A 10000-nucleotide genomic window follows, 5' to 3' on the forward strand; every position below is an offset into this window, starting at 1 on the left:
TCAGCCTGGGGCATGGAAACATGCCTGAAGAGCCAGAGGCCCATGTGTGTGTGTGTGTGTGTGTGTGTGTGTGTGTGTGAGACATTACCCCTTGGTCACTGATATCATGTGGAGGTGATGGTGAGGAAAGCAGGCTTGTCCTGCCATGTCCAATATGAGTGGGTGTGTTTGCTACATGTACGTGTTTGTTTGTTACATGTATACTGCATGTGTATGAGTGTGTGTGTGTGTGTGTGTGTGTGTCACATGTATGTGGGTGTTTTTGTATGTGTGTGTGTGTGTGTGACTCACGTGGAAGTGATGGTGCGGAAGCGCTCCTGTCCGGCCGTGTCCCAGATCTGCAGCTTCACCTTCTCCCCGTTGATCTCCACCGTCCGGATCTTAAAGTCCACGCCGATCGTGGTGATGTAGCTACCTACTCACACACACGCACGCACGCACACACACACACACACACACACACACACACACACACACATGATGAACAATACCTCTTTGAAATACTACATTCAGTTTGAGATCAGTCAGTTACTGTAAACATAGATGGCCTTAGGATAAGAATATCCCTTGAGAGAAGCGAATTAGTGTGTGTGTGTGTGTGTGTGTGTGTGTGTGTGTGTGTGTGTGACTGTGTGTCTTACCTGAAAATGTGTTGTCTGCGAATCGCAACAGAAGGCTGCTCTTGCCCACCCCTGTAACACACAGAAGCGCAGAGAAGATTCATCAGCCACAAGTACAAGTTCAACCTAAAGTACAAGACGCCTTTAGTTTGGAGGGGAAAATGAACATTGATGAATTAAAAAAATAAACAAAAAATCGCACAATTTCTTGGCCTAATTCAACCAGTCGACTGTTCCCCAGCACACTAACAGAAATACTCTAAATGTACATGTGTGTATGTGTGTGTGTGTGTGTGGTCATTCATATCAAGCAAATGATCAGACACCTCTTACAACTTACAACTCACTTTTTCCTACGGAATAAAAAAATGCAATGTTCAGAAATTGCAGCTAATTTAATTTCATTATTATTTATTATTATTATCATTATTATGTTAAATAAAATTTCCAAATGTTAAAGGTCAGAACAGAAAACAAATAATGCAACTGCGGGAGATTCACCTAAATTAGTGAAAATGCAAGACTGCTAATGTCTGGACCGACTGCATCTAGCGTTCCAGGATTAGCCAACACCCTCTTCCAGGATTTCCCAACTCACCTCCCGCATTGCCCCCACCTCTCACTGGCTTGTAAGTGTAAGGGTTTGTAAGATTGATTACAAGGACTTATATGTCAAGTTATGGTACTAGTGGGTCTAATGAAGTTTCAGCATGTGAGAGAGATTGCATGAAATAATTCCTTTGATTTTTATCTTTTGGATTGTGGATGGTTGAAATTTTGGATTTCTTATCTGGACACACTTTAAATCCAGAAGATCTCATTGAGGACTTCGAACTGAGACCATTTATCAAATGATTATCCTACATTTATACATATGGACCTATTGGGTTTGAATGTACTACAGGTAGGGAACATAGTCTTTGTGAATTATATGATCTATTTATTGACAGATGCACATATATATTTCATATTTACATTTAATATTTCCATGGAGCTGTTTATGTCTTGTCATTTGAAACCTTATGATTTTGACTCTCCCATTGTAATTATTGTTATATTTATTCAATATCATTCATCGCAATTGATTGGTTGATTGATTGTGATAGTAAATTAAGTGACTGCCTGCACCTGGCTTTCTACCCATGATGCCTCTACCTAAGACTATGTAAACCCAGTGCATGTGACTCGTTGATTAAAGCTTGATAAAGGCTGTGTGCTGAAACATCGGTTAATAAATAGACAAAGAGATCAGAGTGTGCGTCTACTCTGGACTTCTTCATTTGATAACCCCCCTGGACAGCACCTCCACTTGGCCGTGCGCCCCTCTAAGCCTTTCAACAAGTGGGAAGGTGTCAGGAGGACTCATAAGTGGGTGCGGGCACACACACACGGGCACACACACACGGGCACACACACACACACACACACACACAAACACACACACACACACACTAGGGCCAGATTAAAATGCCACCTCCATCTTCAGCAGGCTATTTGATAGGGGGACAACCCATAGAGGGTGGTGTGTGTGCATGTGTGTGTGTGCTGTCTAGCCGGGGGGTAACATGAGCATCTGTCTGTCTGCCCTCCACCAGCCAGGAATTAAGAGCCAATCAGAAAGCAAATCTCCACTGACATGAAATCTACCCGACACACACACACACACACACACACACATACAGTACACTACACACACTAACATATAGACACACAGAGGCACTTAAAGAGCAGTTATACACACACACACAGGCCGTGACCAGTGGCTTGCATCAGCAATGCGTGAGTGTGATGTATAAGTGTGTGTGTGTGCGGGATGGAACAGCTCTTCTCATTGCTGTAGCTCAAAAGAAACACAGCTCAAACACCTACCCACACACACAATGGGCGAGTGTGGAAAAACTGTATGACACTATATGGACATTTAGAAACACACACACAGACAAACAAACAAACAAACACACTATCTCTCACACACACACACACACACACACACACACACACACACACACACAGCGGCTGGCGAACCTTTGACTCATAACGTAATTCAGTCCAGCCCACACAAAGGCCAGACTAACCCAGTCGTCCAACTCCGATCATTCAGCTCTTCTGGGTGTGTTTGAATAAAAGACTGCAGAATAATCAGACATGGCTCTCCTAGTCACGCTACACATCCTTCTGAAAGCAATCACTGTCGTATTGGCCAAACGCTAAATGTTGTACGCTGTAAATGGGTTTGTGAAAGAAAGTCGTATTCACAAAGCCACTGTCATATGAATACTATGAATGAGACTAAATGTACTGAATGTGTTTGTGTAAGAAAACATAGCATTTATCCAGCCTCTGCCATGTGAACACAGAGACTAAATGCATTGAATGTGTTTGTGTAAGGAACAGAACTATTTACTATGGGAGGAGGCTTGGGGCCACTACAATGGACACACAGTGCTCTTTTGGGCCGTGAGGCCTACAACTGACCAGCAAAGGGGCAGTGTGTGTCCGAGTGTGTGTGTGTGTGTGTGTGTGTGTGTGTGTGTGTGTAATAGTGTTTTTGGTGAGGGGGTGCAGGGACTAAGTGTGTTTATGTCTGTGTGCATATGTATCTGAATATGTTTGTGTGTGTGTGTGTGTGTGTGGGTGTGTGTGTGTGTGTGTGTGGATGAGAGGGTAGCAAAGATGCCACCTCTGCCCATTGTCTCACATAGCTTGCCATTCTGAGTGCCCGTGCCAGAACTGCTGCTTACGCCAGCTGACTGCACCTTCGCCCCTGATGCCCGACCCCAGAGCCTGTGTGCCCCTCACTGGGGGTGACTCAGCTGCTCAGCTCACTGGCACAGCAACACACCGCACCACACCGCACCGCACCACGGAGATCTCTGAAAGGCTTTTTTTGGTCAGGCACCCTTGGGGCACCCCGGAGCTCTCTCACTCACTCTCTGCACATGAGGGACGTCAGGGTGGACTGAGGCGCATTGTCCACCCCTAGGCTACGCTATGCCTGTTTGGTGCAATATGCTACTACACTATGCCGCGCTATCCTACCCTATGCTATGCTATGCTATGCTACGCTTTGCTTTGCTTCTCTGTGGCCTTCACAGCTCTGATTTATTTCCTCAATACAAAGCAGTAATTACAGTCTACCATTAAACTGCCGTGTGTAATTGCACACAACAACAGTTATAAATGTGTCACTGTCTCGCTCACACACACACACACACACACACACACACCAAATGATTCCCTCTACGCCCTCCCTCCCAGCCCTCATCTGAATTCAGAGACACATCATCAACAGACAGTCCGGCTTTTTATGGCCAGAATAACACAGAGTGTAACACCAACAGATCATATCCATCAAGATGACAAGTTGTGCTGTATGTCGTCCGTGGATTGATTTCAATCATAAACACTGTTTATTGTCGTGTTTAAACTTGTGTTTATTGCGCTCGCAGCACTATCTCAGAAGCCTGCAGAGCAGACCTTCTCTGACTGACTAACTGACTACTGTTAAACATTAGGCTACATTACCGCATAGGTGATGGTTGTAAATCTACAATGAATCAATGAACGGATGATTGATCGATCAATCGATCGATCTAACAATCAATGAAACAGATTTGATCGGTCATGCATGTGGTGTAATGTCAGCAGCGTTGTGCTAAGGGCCAGTGCTCTACAGTGGCCTTTCTGCACAGCCTGAAGGAGAGCCACAGCTGAGTCCAGACAGGGCCAGAGTAGCTCACCGACACCATGGCACTACCCTCCACCATGTGTCCCCAGAAGCCTGTGAACCCAGCAGCACTGATGCACTGCGGGCATAGAGAGGCCCAATAACCCAGCAGCACTAGGACACTGCAGACAGAGAGAGGCCCAATAACCCAGCAGCACTGGGACACTGCAGACAGAGAGAGGCCCAATAACCCAGCAGCACTGCTACACTGCAGGCATAGAGAGGCCCAATAACCCAGCAGCACTGCTACACTGCAGGCATAGAGAGGCCCAATAACCCAGCAGCACTGCAACACTGCAGGCATAGAGAGGCCCAATAACCCAGCAGCACTAGGACACTGCAGACAGAGAGACGCCCAATAACCCAGCAGCACTAGGACACTGCAGACAGAGAGAGGCCCAATAACCCAGCAGCACTGCTACACTGCAGGCATAGAGAGGCCCAATAACCCAGCAGCACTGCTACACTGCAGGCAGTGAGAGGCCCAATAACCCAGCAACACTGGGACACTGCAGGCAGTGAGAGGCCCAATAACCCAGCAGCACTGGGACACTGCAGCAGAGGCAGCAACAGTCACATGGTCATGGGCCACTAGACTCTTGGGCTCAGGGTTCAACACTCATAACCTGAACAGGGATTTATGAGGAGACGAGGGGTTAATAGTCTCAGTGGCAAGTACTCAAAGGGGCAATATTCACATGGGGCAAATATGTAGGCAAATAGTCACAGGAGCAATACTCACTCAGGGAAATAATCAGAGGGGCGAATAATCATAGGCAAATAGTCACAAGAGCAATACTTACTCAGGGCAATACTGACAAGGGCAAATACTCAGTGCGCAAATATTCAGAGGGGCAATACTGACAGGGGCATTTGTCATGGGGGTACATACTCTCAGAGGTAACACTATCAGTATTGCCCCTGCAGTCTCCGTATCTGCTGTTGGTGTAGGCTATACTGTTTCTTTCTCAGAGGTCAGAGGTGATGTTTAGCCTGCGACTGCAAGGCAAGGTGTAACTAGTGCGACTCAGTAACAGGAGAAGAGGGAGTTTAGAAGGGACGGTTCACTACAAGGACACCGAGGCTCTTAACAGACACTCCACCTGGTTACTGAAAACACACTTCAAGTTGTCGGCCAACACATTAAACAGAAAGTGAGGCTGTGTGTGCACTAAGCAAACACCGATAGTGGAGCACTGAAGAGAGATAGGCCTAACCGTGCAAAAGCATAGTGCAACACACATACTATGACACAACTGCACTAAACCTTTATGAGGGGCACTAAAGCAATAACGAACACAGAAAGAGACAGACATACAGTCTCATTGGTACACTAGTATGAGGTGTACAGTACTGGTTAAACCCATAGTGTCTCAATGGTTCACTATGACTGAGGTGTACTGGGTAAAGACAATGTTTCGACCCTACTGGGTCTTCATCAGGCAAATGGCCCAGTAGGGTCGAAACGTTGCATTTTTCATTAAACGGGAGCAATTTATCAGTGTTGCGGACTTTACATTCCTTCCTAAGTTACTCCTCATTTGTCCTGCACCTGTAAGGTGGGATGTGCACACAGCTACTTTTCTTGAACGTTGTGTACTGGGTAAACCCATAGCGTCTCATTGGTTCACCATGAGGTGTGCTGGTTAAAGACAGTGACACACACAGTCTCATTGGTACACTATTACGTGTACTGGATAAACCCATACAGAGTACAGTACACCTACAGTAAACCCATACAGAGTCTCTGGTACACTACGACGTGTACTGAATGTCGTGGTGCATCTACAGCCTGTTCTGTGGTTACAATAGAACTGTGAGGCCTTGGGGAAGCAGAGGGGACTAAACTATTCTACTGTGCGTTGGTTCCACAGTCGGCAGGTTTCTTAAAGACCCACTACGGCCATTTGGTTTAACCCCAGAACCTAATTTCAGAACCTCAGTGATGCACGTACATTCATAAGTTGTTTTCACCAAAAAATCTTTTCACAGCAAAACAAGAGCTAGTATGTATATCATCTATGACGATTAGTTAATTGTCTGTTTTTTTGGAGACCTGAGCTGATACACTGACATTTCAAACCAGAAATCCTCATGAATGATCTTTACAGTGTTTTGCTCATAATGTCTTGTAACGCATAAAAAAACACCAAATGAACATTTCAAAAGGGTTAAAAACGCGAATGACTATCAGTGTCAGGCTCAGCCATAATTCTGAAACAAAACACCATGATGCCAGTAAGGAGGCATACCATACACCATGGACAACCTACAGACGCATGATTTCCAGAGTCTTACCTTTTGCTCGGTCCTCCAGACTCGTTCCCACCGATCTATAACTAGCATTGGACAGACGATCCCATTGTTGCCGCCCCATCATTCTTTATCTAGATCAGTGGGAACGAGGACTGAGGAAGGAGGGGAGGATATATAAAAAGACGAATGAGTGGCACCCAGAGAGTGTGGCTGCTAGCAGCAGCATGCTGAGCGTATGCGTTTGCTCCATCTGTGACGAGAAGATGCATCATCCGTTGTGCAGGCAGGATGTGAAGTTGAACCTGCCATCACCCCTGTTCTCTCTCCACTCACATTCAGCAATGAGTAACTCTGAGATGACACCGCTAGCTTTGAGCTCCCGCCATGGCATCACAGTTTGACCACAACAAAAGGGGCTCCACGCAGAAAGTGTCCTTTTGAGGCATGCAAACACTCACACCTTTCTACAGTAGGCCTGAAGTACTGGAGAGCAATGTTTTTAAATGCAGTGTGGAATGGCAAACACTTGTGGTGTTTTGGAAGAGAGAGAAAAAAAAAACACAATCACACAACACAAATATGCACACACACACAGAGTGCCTCAGGCATAATACCACACTGCCAGTGTCCCATGTGGCAATATCTCATCAAAATTCACAAAGCAAGAAAAGAGCTTCTGTGAACCAGAACCACCTGTTTATAGTAGATTATAAATTGTAGCCAATTCATTTGACAAACTAACTGCCTCACTGTCAGGAGAGCAAGATGACTAATCAACACAGAATTATGACATCACATAAGTCAGACAGCTACTAATGAACCCATAACCGCAAAGGCAGTTCAAAGTCTAGCAACGACAACTACGGTAGTAGGGAACACCCTTGCTGAAGAACAGTCTTATGATGTTAACCCGTGTATAGTGATAGAGACCTATGTACTGGCGACTAAAGGCCAATGTTAAAGTTCATAGTCCACATTAAGTGCTGTGGGCAAATGCTTAGCCAAAGACATATGAACGCAGAAATCTAGGTTATCCAATTCATTTGTGATTTTTTTCTTCACAAAAATCAATAGATCAGAGTATGTTGCAGATCGGAAACGTGAGATCAAACACTTCGTTTTTAGAGATAGCCGGATTTTCAAGCGACCAAAATATGCAGAGTTCATATCCGGCCTGTTTAGTTGACTTGACATGTCCGTCCTAGCATTACCAAACTGGAGCCTCGCCTTTCATCCAACATGCAGGAAAACGACAACCAACAAGAGAACTTCTCTCACGGGAATAGTCCTACTCCACGTGTAACTAATCGAAGACGAATAATTGACCGTATGCAAAAGATCATGATGTCTCAGCGCTCAGCAATTTAGGTCTCTCCCACAATAGCGCAATACACCACTTAGCGACTTCGAGGACAACCATGGGTTGCAAGAAAAGCCTGTCGCAAGTCACATTCACACACTAAAACTCGGGCGAAACAGAAGATACCCAACCCGTTGTGTAGCAAGTAAACAGAGAAGGCGAACAGGCCCGTCTCCCGTCCCACATCCCCGGTATTTGCTTACCGCTGTCCCCGATGATGAGCAGCTTAAAGAGGTAATCGTAGTCGCGGGCCATGCCGGTAGTTGGTGGGTCACCCCTGCCTTGTTAGCTCCGCGCCTCTCCTCTGCTCTCCCCGAACCGAACCCTGGGTCCGGACCGAACCAAGAGCGAGCCCAGATGCGACGATATTATAACCGACGATCAAGTGCACGTTTTCCGAAGAGCAAAGGGCTTTTTCGTTGGGGCTTGGCGGCGTCAGCACTCCTCTCAGTCGGTAGCAAAGAGCCGGAAACTCCGCTTCCGTCTCGAGTACGAACTGCGCCCAACCCGACTGCGCAGACGCCTGACACGCGTTTGAATTAGTGTGTCACTCCCGCGGCTGGCAAACCGCAGGCACTGAGAGGGCATCTGTAAGTTACCGGAGCTTGCACGCCAGTGAAACGGCAGCCCAAGGTTCAAGACACAGGAAACGGCATCCAGTCACGCGCTGGCGTTGACATGTTATCGTTGTTGTTCAGTTGTTTCCACACAGCTTTCAATCGATGCAATCATGAATGCTATAGAAAACGCTAAGTTCATTTTGATAAACCAGACTTGTTCAAACATGTTCAAAATAGCCGATTACATCGATAGCATTTTATTGACTTCACTTCATGTTCAGATTATAACGTCATGACTCTCCTCTACAAGTATTTATTTTCTTCAAGGCCAGTGTGGCTTCAGTTCAGATAGTGGCATATGGCACCATCCAGGTGGATGTAGTGCGGATTTCTAATGGCTCCCTGTGCTGTGATTGATGAGTATGCGCACAATACATTACAATCAATGAATCAATGAATCAATGAATCAATCAATCCACAACAACACCCGACAAGAAGTTAAGGCAAGTGTCTTTATTAAGGGGTCTTACCACTCTTCTGCAGGTAAGGGATACATTATACTGATTTGTCAGATTCACCCCGGACACCTCCGAATCTCAGAGAATGTTCAGTTATCCCTTACAACCCCCCCACACTCCCCTTACAAACTCACACTCTCGAAAATAAAACAGCAAGAGAAAAAGCAAACAGGTGCACGGTAGACACATTTAATCAAATCCATGTTCTCTTCTTCAGACTTGCTCTGAACCTGAACCTTTTAGAATGGATTTAAATGGACTTTTATTAGTCTTGGCACAATTTCTTTCTTTATTTAAATTGCCTTTTTGTGTGCGTGTTCATGAAGCGCCAGTGGAGCTGGCTGTACAACAAATGAAAAGCATTCAAGGAAACTATCGCCGGCGTTGACAACGAAAAAGATGAAAATCATCAGGTGGAGAGAACTGAAGGCAGATTCACATTCTGTTCAATTCTGTGTCAGTTCTTGAACGACACAAACACTTTGGTGGTTGGAGGCCAGAAGGGGGGAGAGAGAGAGAGAGAGAGTGTGTGTGTTTACAGTATGTCTCCTCTGAACCGTGTGGTCAACCTCCATCACACGGAGACTGATAACGGAATGGGGGGGGGTGGGGGGGGGGGGGGGGGGTATTTAGGAGAGCGGTGATGAGCAGGCCAGGCCAGAACTAAAGCGGGCGGGACTACGGCTCCTTGGGGTGGTCTGATTGGGGCAGAAGGGTCCATGGAGCGACGTGATAGGGCGATCACGTGAGGATTGTGTCGTCAATCTCCTCGTTGGACTCTGGCTGAGCGGAGATCTTCTTCAGGGAACGGCGGTGACAGTCCGACAGTAGGTCATTGCTGGCAGAGTCCAGGATGGCACTCATGCTCTGGAAATGCATTCACACACACACACACACACACACACACAAAATGAGTGTGCATCAATATTAGAGTTGACATATTGTGCAACTGAAGGTAC

General features: G+C 46.1%; 2 protein-coding genes across 2 annotated transcripts in view; both read right to left on the minus strand.

The window, feature by feature from the left end:
• rab35b (RAB35, member RAS oncogene family b) overlaps positions 1 to 8533 on the minus strand; it is a 14890-nt gene extending 6357 nt beyond the window's left edge. The window contains exons 1-3 of the mRNA XM_062543518.1: positions 8167 to 8533; positions 642 to 692; positions 292 to 415 (exon numbers count right to left, since the gene is read on the minus strand). Of these exons, the coding sequence (XP_062399502.1) occupies positions 292 to 415; positions 642 to 692; positions 8167 to 8218 (227 nt within the window). The 5' untranslated portion in view covers positions 8219 to 8533. The remainder of the gene's footprint in view (positions 1 to 291; positions 416 to 641; positions 693 to 8166) is intronic.
• A 483-nt stretch (positions 8534 to 9016) lies between these two features.
• The window catches only part of gcn1 (GCN1 activator of EIF2AK4), a 40607-nt gene continuing 39623 nt past the window's right edge, over positions 9017 to 10000 (minus strand). The window contains exon 58 of the mRNA XM_062543519.1: positions 9017 to 9908. Within this exon, the coding sequence (XP_062399503.1) occupies positions 9783 to 9908 (126 nt within the window). The 3' untranslated portion in view covers positions 9017 to 9782. The remainder of the gene's footprint in view (positions 9909 to 10000) is intronic.

This window comes from Sardina pilchardus, chromosome 8 (genome assembly GCF_963854185.1).
Source record: "Sardina pilchardus chromosome 8, fSarPil1.1, whole genome shotgun sequence".
Taxonomy (NCBI): Eukaryota; Metazoa; Chordata; class Actinopteri; order Clupeiformes; family Clupeidae; genus Sardina; species Sardina pilchardus.